The sequence below is a fragment of the Rhea americana genome, unplaced genomic scaffold (assembly GCF_003343005.1).
Source record: "Rhea americana isolate MKP2758 unplaced genomic scaffold, rheAme1 scaffold_15, whole genome shotgun sequence".
In the NCBI taxonomy this organism is placed as follows: Eukaryota; Metazoa; Chordata; class Aves; order Rheiformes; family Rheidae; genus Rhea; species Rhea americana.
The window spans coordinates 7,104,171-7,119,298 of record NW_028185594.1 but is presented as its reverse complement, the minus strand read 5'-3'; the positions used below and the strand labels follow the sequence as shown (position 1 = coordinate 7,119,298).

General features: G+C 37.2%; 1 protein-coding gene across 3 annotated transcripts in view; it reads right to left on the bottom strand.

Annotated features, from left to right (window-relative positions):
- HECW2 (HECT, C2 and WW domain containing E3 ubiquitin protein ligase 2) overlaps nucleotides 1-15,128 on the bottom strand; it is a 150,583-nt gene that overhangs the window by 32,211 nt on the left and 103,244 nt on the right. For all 3 annotated transcript variants that reach the window (XM_085299492.1, XM_085299493.1, XM_085299494.1), the window contains 4 exons: nucleotides 9,874-10,008; nucleotides 6,938-7,040; nucleotides 4,572-4,668; nucleotides 688-771 (listed from right to left, as the gene is read on the bottom strand). In XM_085299492.1, coding sequence (XP_085155618.1) covers nucleotides 688-771; nucleotides 4,572-4,668; nucleotides 6,938-7,040; nucleotides 9,874-10,008 — 419 coding nt within the window. The remainder of the gene's footprint in view (nucleotides 1-687; nucleotides 772-4,571; nucleotides 4,669-6,937; nucleotides 7,041-9,873; nucleotides 10,009-15,128) is intronic.

Sequence of the window (15,128 nt, the reverse complement as noted above, 5' to 3'; positions counted from 1 at the left end):
TAGATTTAGTATTAAATATAGTTATGAATTTCCTGATGTACTTTTACAATAAACGACATGAAGAGACAAACCTGCCAAAGATCGGACTGATTTTTTGGGTTAGTTGCTTAAATGAAATCTGTTAAAGAGGCAGCTTCCCATTTCTTAAACTCTGTAACAACATTACCTTTATTAAAGAGGATAACATTCGGCAGCGCAGAGAAGAGGCAGCAAGACTAAGTAATAAAAACCTGTCTTGGGTAGGAATGTTCACATACAGACTTCCCAACTCACAGAACTTAACAGATGCATTCTTGTGGCAGTAAAGGTGCACATCCTTGTGAAGAAGTCTAAGCTGTACTATCTATCTAAATGCCAGAGCTGGATGCACCAGGACAATAAAAGGTKGCTAGGGCAAATCCATATGAATCAAAAGTATAGTGTTCTTTCCCTCTTCTTTCCACAAAGTGGAAACTTTCCATCACTGTTATGAAAAGGTGTGGCTTCCATGCTAGCAACTGCCATCTAGAAACTGAACATTACCAAAATCAAAAATCTAAACCTGCAGCTGTAGCTCCCCCAGCTGCAAGKGCAAGTATTGAAGAGGAAAGGATTAGGTCACTAAATCACTACAAACCGTTCACTGAAAGGCTCCTCAGCGGCTGCCACAGCATATTCCATACAGTCACGGGAAGCTGCTRTGCCTACCTGAGTAACATGACAAGGTCTGCATCGCTGGACAGACGCACCAGCCCAGGTGTTCCCTCTGTCCGAATGAACTGGATCTTCTCCCTGTGTAAGCAAAAAAAGAGTTCCAAAATGTCTTTTACAAATAATGCACCAATGTACGCCACTGCAACAAGAAAAAGCAGAGAGTGTATCATATAGACCTCTGGGCTATGCTTCTGTATTTCAGAAACYACTTTTTCCTACAACACCGTGTTAATATGTATAACAAAATATTACAGAACAAATTAGAGTTTTTGGTTGAAGAGTGACTGTCCTGTTGCCCTTTTCTCGCTGACGCTCCGGCTGCTTCAGGTAGCATAGCCATCTAACCAATAAAAATCAATCCTTCAGGTTAATACCAGCCATGGCTCTGAATTCAAAGTAGGAGGTTGAACTCTGCAGGAAGACATTACTATTCTGAAAGTGAACTGTCTGAAGTAGTAATATCTCTTTTGAACCTTTGGACAAATTCAAGCCATATTTTACAATGYTCACTTGTGTTTTAAAAACAGGCTTTTTGCAACACATTGCACTTAGCAGATATTCCAGAAATCCTCATACTATTTCTCCTTCTCTCACACTCATCCACACATGCAACGCATACAGCCCTCCTCTCAAACCCAAGTTGGCCGCTATTCTGGAATCTGCGCAACCTAACACTGTGCTTGTCAGCTGCTGTGGATTTTTAGGATCTGTGCTGAATGCATCTCCTTTGGATGATCCTTGTTCTTTTTCTCCGAACAGCTCTTCCCTGCTTTTTTGAAATGAAAGTACGTTCCTCTTATTTTCTCAGTACAAGTTATATAACTATCTGCTAAAGATAAATTCTAATTTGGCCTTAATCACAAGGAGAAGTAAAATAAATAAAAGACTYGTGTAGTAAAAATGTCCCAATTCTAAAGCAAGCTCCCCTAAACAATTAGAAAAGAACTCTATATAAGAACAGCAGCACTAGCTCAGCTCAGAGGTCCATCTGTCCCACTGTCCTAAAAGCAACAAGAATGAGAAAACAACCCAAACAATCTGCACTTTAATCAGGGAGTAAACAAGACCACTGCCAGTAGCGCATCACCTAAGTTGCAATATGAGTTTCTCGAATATATGATTTCATGCAMAGCAGTTTCATCAAAAGGATAAAAACAAATTTCTTGCCATCTCTCACTAATAGCAGAATAGACAAACATTGCACATAAGTACCTTCTCAAGCAATGGGCCTAATGTAAACTCCCCGGGGACTTRCATGGCCTATATAGCGTTTTTGAGGGAGAAAAGGGGTATGGCCAGGCTGTCCCTAGAGCCCCTCAGACTCTGCTTGCTGGAGTGGCAGTTGTGGCTGTAGCAGGAGTTTGTAATGCAGTGTCTCTCTGTGAAGTCAAGTACTGAAAGTCAAGCATCTGCTTCACGAACTCTGTGATCCCACCAGGACAAGACCCAAATTCAGTCCCAAAGCCCTGTAGTTTTGTTAGCACRCCATACACTGAGCCAAACCTGACATGCATTGGCTCCCATTAGCATGGCCCTATGGTGCCCAGGTCCAGGAGCTCTGGGCAATTCCAGAGCCTGCTTGAATTTACACTGGAGCCCAAACAGCAAGGTTTGAGGAGATACAAACGTGGATTTCAAARTATGTCTTAGCATTTAGTTCCCAGTAATACTGGAATCCACAAGCACATTTTCTAGGTTAGCTGCATGACTTCCCYGGAAAATCCACCCAAGACTCCTGATTTCAACGACAGTTTTTAATATATGCCTTTTACCTTCTATTAAGATATATATTAAAAAAAAAAAAAAAGGTTTAACATGCAACTTTTGCCTCTGCCTGAGGCCTTCTATGTTATTTAACAGCCTCTCATGTTTATCTATGGTGGTTTGCAATGAGATTCAATCTTGGCTACATGATTAATAGTACATTAGGTACAACGTTCTCACTCCGTCATAAAAATCTTTGTACAACACATTTCYTATCTGCAACATTCTTTCATTGTACAGTTTTAGTAAACCTGCAACTTATTATCATATCTCTTCAATTGTTCTAGAAATAATAAAWTACTTTAGTCAGAAAATGTAAGAGATTTTTAAAATAATCTCTATCCTCTTCCATTTGACAAATGTTGATTTTCCTCCTCAGGAACTAATACAATAAACATATATATTATACATATATATATATATATGTATGTATATTTAATATCATCAGGTAAGTTATGTCTTCATACATCTTCGATGTATTTACAAAATAAACATACAGAAAGACAGATTGTCTCCCATAACTGAAGAGTTACAGAAACAAGTTTCTTTTTACTTTTGATCTCCATTTTAAATTTGCAAACCATCTTTTCTTGAAAAGGGCTCAGTTTGTATAAAGTTACAATTCTCAAATCATGAAGCAAGGTTTTACAAGAAGCTGAATCTGATAATACCAACAAGTCTTTTGAACASTCTGAACTCTAAACTGACAGAACCAACAAAAAACACGTGAAGAAAGTAACATTCTGATTGCAATCAGAGTAAAGGAAGCCAAGCACCCTGGGGAAAGGAGAAAAGAATAGAAACTAATCGAAACTAAGTCTAGAAGAATAGAAATTAATAGAAACTGCTATTAATTAGAAATTGCTTCTATACTATTTTGCAACAGACTAGTTTGCTCACATTTCAAACCAAGTCCAGTAGGACTAACTTGTTTGTACTGACATGGGTACAACACAGGAAATGCTYTGACAGGCTGAGAACTGAGGATTTTTATTTTCCTTCTTTTCTCTATTTTCTAAAGAGCACGAATTCTGCTAGTACTTCATTTCAGGGCTATCAGCCAGGATTTATTTAGAGGATAAATTAAAATCTCAAACACAACTTGTTAGAAAATGATGCTTCGGAAAACTGCAGAAGTGGGTAGCTTTTTCAGTTTGGGAAATTTGCAGGACGCAGACAGAAAGGGATCAATAAGTAGCTCTATGAACTGAGTACATAACCAGCTGGTATGGATATGCCTTTCAAACATAGAGGACTGCACTGGCAACTCTATGCACAGGACACATCAAAATTTACATAATTAGTACGATTATGCAACCAGCAAAACAACATTTTTCAACTTCAGTGTCCAAGGAAGGCATGAGTATGTTCATTTGACTGCTGTTTTCTAAAATCTGAGTTGATGGCTATTCCACTTTACACTCAAGATGTCCTTTTATGGGATACATTTTAAGAGTGTCCTTGCCACTTTCTGTATTTCACTTCTTTTCATTCCTAGTATGCCCACGTAGGTGAAAAATAACCATCAGATAACAAGCAGAGATCATCCTTCATCAGATCTCACCATCAGATGTCACAGGACCATGCAAAAACTGTACATAACTCTTTTCAAAATTTGGGGGTAACATTAAAAATGCTGATAGACAGTGCTAATTAAGCTGACCTCTGAGGTCATTAGGTCAGGATAGACCTTCTGTAAATATGCATTTAGAAGAAAATTACAAACCCAAATACCATTCTGCCTCTGACTGCCTCACTCCCCAAGCTGAACACATACTCACAATTAGGCACATTCGCTTTGCCGTTCAGCTGTCTTGACACATTTTGAAGGCATCAGCAAATGTCTTACACCAGTTGTTGCAAACTTGTTCTTGTAGGTACCTTCATTCTGTATTAAGACATTACTTCTGTTCCCCTAAATCTTATTTCAGGGAGTTGTATGGAAATACAATAAAGAACTATTTCCCACAACTTTATGAACAAGTTTGTTTCTCACTGGCCAAAATTTTACATAGATATCTGGTATGTTCTCCTCCTAACTTTAACAGAAGAAACTACTTCTAATTAGCATTTTGTACTGAAGTGGGAATAAGAGATTCCACTAATTTTATTACCTGAGTGAATGATTCCTGGTAAGGTCAGGCTGACGCTCTTGTAAAATTTCAAAGATATTGGGCTGCCGCAAAAATGCAACAATCTTGTCATTGTAAGCTGAAAATATCAACAAAAATATCTTCTGAAACAAGGACATACAGGACAAAATTGMATTTCTTCTGAATCTTGAACAATATTGACAGCAAATTTCATCTTCACATTTACTAGTTTCACAGTACGTGTTACTACATTTTTCATCTAAGGATACTGATAGTACTGTCATTTGGGATGCCTGCTTCATGATTAGGAACCAAATCTGATGATGACACACCCTTCCCACTGTTAAAAGTGCCAGTTTTGTTAGGAATTTAGATAATATTTTTACTCATACTCTCTTAGCTAAAGTCAAACTAGAGTATTAATTCCTAGAACAAAACTGAGGACCTTGTGTTTCCACTGTACTACACCRTGTTCAGTCATATAACACCAATGCAAAATGATAAAAAGCATGTGAAATACTGCTTTGTATTATCCTAAATTGGAACACCAGTTAGAGCAATGGAGAATCCAATATCTTGCTTTATAGTGATGTGTCAAAGAAGGTTCTTTCTCCTCCACCTTTAGCATTCCCTTCTAGCCTGTTTGGTCTCACTGTAATCTCCATAAACTCTACCAGAGGGAAGAATTATCCCACATGAGTGATTAGTGTAAAATGGATGAACTTGCCCACTAGAGGAGTCTATCCGACTGCATTAGTGGAAGACCAGATTAGTCACTAAATTTATAGACTGATGATGTGTCATTCATTTCATCATTTGTGTGATATTTTAGACTTACAGAGCTAGACAAGACTAAAAGATGATTATACACTCAGACGTTATAAAAGTCTTACATGATGTACATGGGGTAAATATGTGAATGTTTTTAACCTTTTTCTCTGAGAAGTGGTGACCTTTTTATTTTATTCTTATTAAGGGCCTGATTAAGCTTCAAAAAGGCAGTGCATTCAAATGCATGGCTGTACATCCAGGCTCCACCCTTAAACCATACAGACTTGCCCACTTACCATAAATTCACCTGCTAGACGGGATGTGGCTTTGAGACTTAGACAGGATGTATAYTTAGGCCAGTTACGTCATGTTAGTGGTAAAATTCACTTTATTTATGCGTTTAAGAAACATTCAAAACCTAACTAATATTACTCCTTTTCTTCTTTGCAACTTTACAAAAAAGATAGTAATGAAACGATTAAAGAATTCATGGTTTGCTGTTAAAATTCACTGTTAAATTATATTACATAACATATTCCTGGTATTATAGTGTAATATAGTTTCCCTGTTCAACTACATCTGCACTCTCTTTCTTAGAATATTAATCAAAACACAACATATGACTCTCCTCATCTTAGGCATTTATTTAACAAAAACCATTCAGATAGCTGAACGTATCTCTGAATGCTCTAAGCCATTTCCACTGCTGATAGCCAGCTAGCAGGTACCATAAGGAAGTAGGCTGAATCCATTCATGAARCTTCAAACAATATCTGATTAATGCTACGGTCAGAATTAGTTTAAAAAAATGTTAAAATACAATAGGCAAAAAGTGTCCTAGTTTTTACCTATTGTCATTTTTTTCAAATACATTTTCTTATCTGTGTATTCATTTTTCTAAAGCGATTCCAGGACTCGCTCAGCATTGGTGTCCAGTCCACTGTCAACCATTAAGCAGTCACTGGAAACACCCCTATTCAAATTCTCATCAATTACTGAGCTTGTGGTGCATGCACACCATGTCCATTGCAAGGGGAAGGATTTAAATTAGCAGAAATTTTCAAGTAAACATGCCACAGAACAGAGAAGCAGTCACAGTCAGTCAGATTAGTTATCTTAATTTTGCACAATGTGACAGCTGTTAGATTCAGTAAACTGAATTCTGTTCTCAGTGGCACAGAAGTCAGTAAGTTTTTGTGCRTGTAATTGAGAACAGAATTTAAGCTAATGACTAATTCCAAGCTGATTAACGCTTTCTGTGATCCTGCCAAAACAGATGCCCAGAAGTTGCACAGAATCACTGGGAATATTTGGAGTCCAATTAGAATAGAACTTGAGTCAATGGCTTCAACTCTTTGTCACCTTTTACAGTAGGTGTATTAGGTAGATCAAGTACAGGGAGAATTTTTATTTTGGTTATTCAATTCTGCACAGAAGCTTTTCAATATTTTTCCTGCAGATTGCAACAGTGCAATAGGGAAATGCTGATGGACAGAATTAGTTATAACAAATGATAACTTCCACACACCTCAAGCAACTGAAAAACCCAACACACACTGACATGACAAATTCAGTCACTGAGTACTTCTCTTAAAACGGGCCAAATGCTGACATACCCACTGGAACCATGTCCTGGTACTGAGCTCTGCTGACTGTATTAAATGTGCTAGATGGTCTTGGTAAAACTGGTGGTCCTGAATGACGGGAGTCCTCTCCAACCTGGAAAGGTAAATGTAACCACTGTGAATGTCTCCATGTCAGCAAATCACTTAAGTACGTATCAGTGAGAACTCATATAGTTTAAACTTAAGCATGCACTAATGTTTTGCTGAGTCACTATTCCAAGTAACCATAGCTGCAGGGATCATCTGTATTGCATGAGAGTTATCAGTGAAACATTATCTAGTATATTGTGCCTATTAATACAAATAATTAAAATAGATTCATTCCAAGTTTGTTGCTATTTTTGCATAATAGTCCCATTCTGAAAAGTAACTCATTCTCTAGAAGTTCAAAATGGAATTCAGAGGGTATTTTTATGTTTTGTGTACATCTTTATCCATAACAAATGTTTTGAAGAACAAATTCTGCGTCCTTTATTAGCACCATAACTTCTATTACCTCTGTGCATGAATGAAATTTCTCTAAATTTAAAATGCAAACAATTCTGTGGCTGAAGCAGGAGGATAAAGTAGTCAGATCACATTCAGTTCAAAGCTGGAAAAAATGTGCTTATCATCATCATTCAGGAGAACAGATACGATTTTTCTTTGCATGTTCACCTTTTGAGAGTAAAAAAATGTTATACATGAACATTTTTTACAGTAGAAACACAATGTAGAATCATTCTCAGTAGTACYTGTGATGTCAGGGTAGCTGCCACAGTTTTCTGTATGTTGAGGTTTCAGTCCTTTCTATAGCATTGGTATTTTGAATTTTAACTATATAAAGTATTTTGTTCAACCTCTTTTTCATCTTGTTGGACCTTTATGTTTATTTCTCAATTCCTGTGGCCACATATAATGGTTAGTATTTAACTACACTTCCAAAACCTAACTCCAAAATATCAAATAATGTAAAAGTTTTGTTACATCTAGTCTCTGAAACGACAAAGAAGCAAAAGTCCTGAGATATCTTGCAAGATCTTTGTGCTCTCTGATAATATTCTCTTGGAAAAATGAAAAACTATTTCCTGTAGGCACTGTGCTGGAAAAGGAATGCCATTGTTATTAGCTCCAGCTTCACACTGCAGTTTAGCTCTAGCTAAGAAGGCATTCCTTACAAAGGTTAATGTTTGCATTAGAGCTTCTCCCTGTAAAAAATGGGTCACTGGCTTCAGAACATCAAAGTCTGTGGCTACATAAATCCAAATAAAGAATTCTGAGAATTTGTCTTCAATATATATTCATCTTTCTACAACAACACATAGCACCTTGATGCAATACTTTAAAAATTGAGAAGAAAGTTACAAATATGCAATGTTTAAGTCATAAGRGTAGACAAAAAAAGTGATGCTCAGAGTCACACATAGGTATATAAATAAGCATTTATATCATTAACGGGAATACTGTATTGAATTCTGAGGTTCAAGATTTCTACCTGGAATTATACTTTTATTCAAAATCATGTTAAAATTGTAACAATATCAAAGTATTTTTAAATTATCATGCAAAAGCATGGTTTAAAGTATTCCATAGATCTAGACTGAGTGGAAAATTTATTTAGACAGATTTATTGCATATACATAGTGCTGCTTATGTGACAACTTCCTGCAGAATATATTGTACTTAAGTTGCAGTATTGACAACTTCAGCAGCATGTCTCACATGATATGAGCTATGAAMTTCTGCACACTATTTACAGAAAAATGATCTGAGTATGTATTCAGTAAAGTCAAGAAAAACAATTTATTCCTGCTGTCTTATGAATCAATCACAACAGAAATAATTATTTTACCCAGTGGAAGAGTTAAATAGCCGTATAAGACACTTCTAGCTCTCTCATTTGTTGCAGGATATCAATGCCTTCACCATAAAACCAGACTACTAGAAAATGCTATTTAAAATCCTTCGTGAAAAACACCTGGGGGGAGGGGAAGTAACTAGGGCAACTAAGCTATAGTCATACAGGATACGACAAGACATGCAACCGGTGGTTTGACATTTGCTGCAGCTCAGCGGAAGTCCTGTTAGACAAGTAGCAAGATGCATGTTTGCTCTGAAACAGGTCTGGCAAAAGTTCATCTGCCATGACATTGAGCTATAGACAGCATAAATTAGAGCATCTTTCTAGCCATTCTAACCTATATTAAGTGTAATTTCTGTCATAGGATAGCCCTCCTCTGAAACACTGAAAAGATAAGTTAGAGCCAACAGTGTGGAGGTTAAATGAAGTACAACTGAAATTTGAGTCATTGTACATTCACTTGCCCATGATTAGAAAGAAGTTACAACAACATGAAAARTGCTGATGAAAATGGTCCACAGTGATAAAACAAAAAAACAGTGTTTTCCATGTGTTTCTATTTAGCAAGTATAGATGTAATGCAAACGTACATATGTACATWCATACAACAGTGTGACTACCTGTTATGTGTGGTAACAGTTTCTTATATTTATTCAGAAAGTTACACATCTAGATTTGCACACTTCTGTTTACAGATTTTTATCAACATACTTAGCAGGTATCTTGCTAGTCAATAAGTGTTTTGACAGTGAAAAACATGATACTGATATTTGTAATCTGTAATCAGACGCTCTCCAGTGGTTAAATGGACTTACTGCAAATGAACAGTAAGAGAAATCCCTTCCGATAGTTTCCTTCTTAAATTGTATCTTTTTAAAAGGAAAAAAAAAAAGAAAGAAAAAGAAAAAAGCAATGAGGTTCCTGGCTAGCAAATAATAAAGAATGAGTATTTATGGGCGAGTGCCATACACTTGCAGAACAATCATACTCCTCACAACATAACGAAATTGGAAGAATGAAAAGGAATAATGTGAAAAATGCCTAAAAAACATGTGGTTTCAGCAACAAAGAGGCAGATCAAACTCACCTCTCCAGCGCTGTGGCTGCGTTGTCTAGTTAAGTGCTGTCGATGGACTAATGCACTAGTGGGCCTGCTGCTCTGCAAGGGAAGCCGGGGATCAATGAATGTGGTAGTTCGGGAATTGTGATCAACAAAGAAGGCCTAGAGAAAGAGAAATAGAATGAAGAGAGAATTTACAGTCATTACTTCTTGACACAAAACTATTGAACCACCCTAGAGCATGTGTTTGAGGTTTACGTATATTCAGAATCCAGGTTTCAATCACTGATTTGAGACTTTGGGAAATCTTTTCACATTACCATGGCTCGCATTCACTTTTGGCAGACTGGGGATAACATTTTTCCATTTCACGGAAGGGACAGAGTCTTTAATGCCTCACTTCATTCATGCTAACAAAGCACTTYGAAATTCTCAGATGTCAAGCTGCAGAAGTCAGAAGTTTTATTACGACTGTCAAGAAGAGAAGACTTTAACAGTTAAGTTAATAGGAGTCATCCTGGGGTTTTCTCCTGTTCCTTTCACTATGATTATCTAAAAAGAACTCCCTTGGTGGCAAAAACATTCTCCTTTGTAAACTACTTACTGCATAATTAGAAACACAATTGGGTGTGTAGGACGAGTAAAGGATTGCACTTTGTGACACAACTACAGGCTTAAAAGCATTTTTATCATCCTCCTGATACAACTCTTCTAAGTTCATTAACCTAAAAAATAGCCCATTTGGGACACGAATAAGATGGCAACAAAAACATTTAAAGCAGACAGTTGGGTTCTTCAGTGAGAACTATCATACACTGCCTAGTCAGCTATTTGCTGAAAGCAAGGTCATGGGAGCATATATCCTGAAAATTGAAAAACCTCATACATTTTAGTTGAATTATAACCAGAAAAATAGTCCTAAGCTTTGAGATTTAAACTTGCTTCAGTGTTAGTGCTGCACCTGGAAACCAGTCCCTTTCTATTTTAAGACGCTTTCATTTTTTCAGTCACAATGCTGGAAACATGCGGAAGTGGCAAAAAAAAAAAATCAGGTTTTGAGTAGGAGAGCTACAGGAAAGTGACATCTGGTTTGAGGAACTGAAGAAGCTGGGCCAGCAGAGAGGTTGTTGAGGACTGCAGGAACCACTCCTAGGTTTTGATACTACTGAAGTACTCGGACCACAGTTTCATAAGCAATTTAGTCCTGCAGTGTCAGCAAAAGAAACAATCCCATCTGCCCCCAGCTTGACCACTTGTTTCATCCCTTGTGCCCCCCTCCCTGTCTTCTGCTGGCACAAGTGTTTGTGTAGCCATGCAGGGAACCCTGCAGGGAAACTGGTCCAGGCTAAAATTACTCTTTTCGTCTGTTTCCCTACTTGTTCTTCTGACCTTAGGCCACCCAGCAGGGATGAGAGGAGAGCAGAACTGGCTCGCTTCACAGCAGTGCCAGCTTATAGCGCAGAGAAAATCGTTGTTTCAGATCGCTTGCTAGAGCTGGGCCAGGCAACCAGAGACAATGGAACTCTTCTGACTGCTGTGAAGGTAGGGAGATGGACCAGCACATCATCCTACAAAGCAGCTAAATACCAGTATCAGCTGTGATGGGAGAAAATGTTTATGTTTCCATTTCCCAAACAAGGCGAAACGTGGAGCTGCAAACTGTGGCAGGTGCCTGGCTGGGAGGCAGAAGGGATATCAAAGCTACAAAACCTTAGGAAAACTCAAGGAGAGGGCAGTAAATCTCCTACAGCACCAAGGGTCATCCATGGTAACGTGTGTGTACAGCTGAGGCACACATTACCTGACCTGAAAAGCAAGAACTCCGTGTTATGCTCTGCTGAAATACTACAGATATGTAAGTGAAGGGGAATGTCTCACAGTTCATAAACCATAAAGTGCATTTAATAATTGCAATTTTAATTGCAATGTTTTAGCCTAATGCAGATGTGATCACCTTGACAAAAAATGATATCACCAGCAACACAAGTATACATGTTAGAAAATGGGAAAGTAGAATGAAAGTCACTTTGAAATTTCAATTTAGGGCTTTGCAAACGGCTGGAAGAAGCTGCTAGAATGGATCCAGGCTTGTTGAAATTTTTGCTCCTGCTTAATAGGTTTATTTCACTTGCAAACAAGTAGTCAGCATGTTTTGTAAATTCCGCTATCTACTATTTTATCTAGTCCAGTCTACCTATATTTACAAGAAATGAAGAAATTTCATCAAAACAAAGGTTGACTTCATTAAGTCAACATTATGCAGTGAAATTATTCAGGAAAAATTATCAATAAATAAAAATAATGATTCAACAGAGAAAAAAGAATAGAGTTGCATTATGTAGTTCTGTAAGTCAACGCATCAATTTAATACTGCATGTAYTGCTCTTTGGCTTTACAGTTAAACAAATAACTAAGCTTAAATATTAAGTTAAAGACAATCATGTCTTATTAAACATGAAGGCTTGAAGGCTACCTAGTAGCAGACTACTTTAATTTAAAGCATAGATTATTATTTTGAAGTGTCCCTGAAGATAATCATTGGAGTTTCAAGGCTTTGCACTAATTTGGACATTGATACATAGCTGGGAATACACTGTAGCTCACAGTCTGTTTTCAAATTTTTTTTCTCGTAATTATCTAGCTATAATCCATAAATCCATGATGTTTGAAGAGACTGACAAAATATGGGTGGAGCCAATACTACAGTTAGCCTATTAAATATGATAGTTGCCTAAGCTGTCTTTTCAATTACAGTCTATGAAGCTTGTTAAAATACCTCTTCTTCCTATTCCATTCATTAATAATCTATTGCAACTTTATTGTGAAAAAAAAAGCCCTACAATAACTTAGTATTTGTTTGCACATCTTGCAGAGATCTAGTTAAGATCAGGGACATATCTAGCCTGTGTGATGCTTCTTGCCACCACCTTTCCCAAAAGCTCTCAGCCTCCTTGAGGTCAGTGACCAGAGCATCTGTAAGGCCAATCAGAAAACCCATCCTAGATATCTAGATCTAGAGGGAGAACTGCATGCCAAACAGATTTTAACTCTCTGAAGGGGCAATACCTGGAAAACCCAAAGAATAGTGGGCAATTGGGCTTTACCATGCAGCTTTGAAAGGCATTCAGAGATGGGCAGTCCCCAGCTGACCAGGAAAGAGAGTCTGCAAAGAGGACAAACTACTAGAACTGTATGGCACTGGGGAGGATCACGTCCAGGAATCAGATACTTAAAGTACTCAGTGGCTTCAGAGAAAACTCGCACTACTAAGTTATCAACACATCACATGACAAGATGCRACTGACACACAATTAGGTCATATATATTTTGATTATACACCTTTTGATAAGATGTACATTTAGCAGTCTGATAAGGAAGAGGCATAYAAGTATGCATCCCCAACAAAAAATTCCTCATCCTTGACTCAGAGCCAGAAATTTCAGGGTGAGTTCTATTAAAATAAATTAAATAATTGAAGTACAGTTTATCATAAATCATATAGAGAGGAGATGCATTGCTTTTAATAGTCACTGCAGCTTACAGTTAAAGACAAAGGACAACTTATAGGCTTGACTACTTCTCAGTACTGCATAAGAGTCAGGACAACTATTGTTCCTTGTGAGCAAGAGCAAGGACTCCTACTACAACTCAGAAAAGTAGCTGAAAACCGTGTCTCAGCAGCCTCAGCAGCCAGGGAGAGAAGATATAATTCTACATTGTGGCACGGCTAATTTTTACTTGCCTTTTTTTAGCCTACACTTTGATAAAGGCAGGTTAACTTTTGGTTTGGTCTCATCAAGTGCTGGCTTCATCATTTACTGACCATCATCTCTCTCGTGTGCTGAATAAGCTTTTCTACCGGCCATAAGTGCTACTTCTGAGAAAGACAACTTAATGAGAATAAACAATACTGAGCACAATTCAAAGTGAAGAAATCCCAAGGGGATTTATTCATTGTTTCCTCTTGGAAATTAATGTTGTTGTAACATAACTGTTACCAAATACCACACTAGAAATCTAGAGGTTTAGCTTTCTCTGTGGAGCATCTATTAAAGTCAACTGAAATTACTATATTCTTCAGGAGAAAACTGGGCCCTGAGGAACTGAACAGAAAAGGATGATTCAGAATAGAAAGTGAGGGAGGCAAATAACAAGGTTACTATAATTGCATACCTCTAATCTTATTTACAATGAAAAACTGTCGCACTTTCCAAAGATAATAAATTCAAGAAAACAACCCTCAAGCACTTTTTCCAGCCTTTAGCTTAGAATCTATCCTTAATCTTTTCAGGCATCAAGATCATTTATATGAACATTTGCAGCTAAGTGTACCAAGACTGATAAACATAAGAACTGATAGGCTTAATGTGCCTGAAGTCTTAATTAGGAGTTCTCACACAAACTGATAGCCTTATCTCTTCCTCACATACTAATGACGGTCTATTTTTAATCTTCCTATTTTCTGCAAAGATTCTAGATAGCAAAGCTACATTAGTTTAAAGCTGCATTAAAATTACATTCCCACTGTAAAATTTAATTTGTCAGTTAATGTCCTTTTATTTTAAAATATTTTCTTGCCACTTCTGCAGCGATCTATAATTATATGTTTTGAAAGCCAGTAGGGTTTGCAGCTATTCAAGATCCCTACGATTTAATGAAACTTGCTACACACAATTTCTTTCCTGTTAGCCAACACAWAAGCAAAGTGGCCATCCACAGAGCTATTGTGGTCTTAGTGCATCCATTTTATCTCAGAAGCAGATAAACATTGGATTTACTTAGCATTTGGATGGAGCACTCACCTGGGAAAACTAGTAGATATATATATATGTGTGTGTGTGTGTGTATAAAACATTGTGTGCTAATAAATTCCACTCAAGGTTGAAGAAGGGGGAAAAAAGTCAGTTAAACAGGAAGTAAAGTGCTCAGCAAACAAAATTCTGTAGAAAATATTTTAATAACTTTAGAATCATAGAATCAGTAAGGTTGGAAGGGACCTCTGGAGATCATCTAGTCACATCGAAATTCTCTTCCAAGTACACAGGCAAAACTCCAAAGAACTTCACAGAACTGCCTATGTTTACAGAATAAATAATTCTTCTTTTCAAAAGAAGTTCTAAACATCCACGGGAATCAAAGCAACTCATTTCACAATAAAAAGACTACAGATTTTCTAGCAAATCTCCTTGTAATGCTTAATATTCACTCCTCAGCCTCCTTCCCTTTTCAGATCTGTTGGTACAGATGAGAAATTCCATTCTTTGTTGGGCCAAGGAAGAATA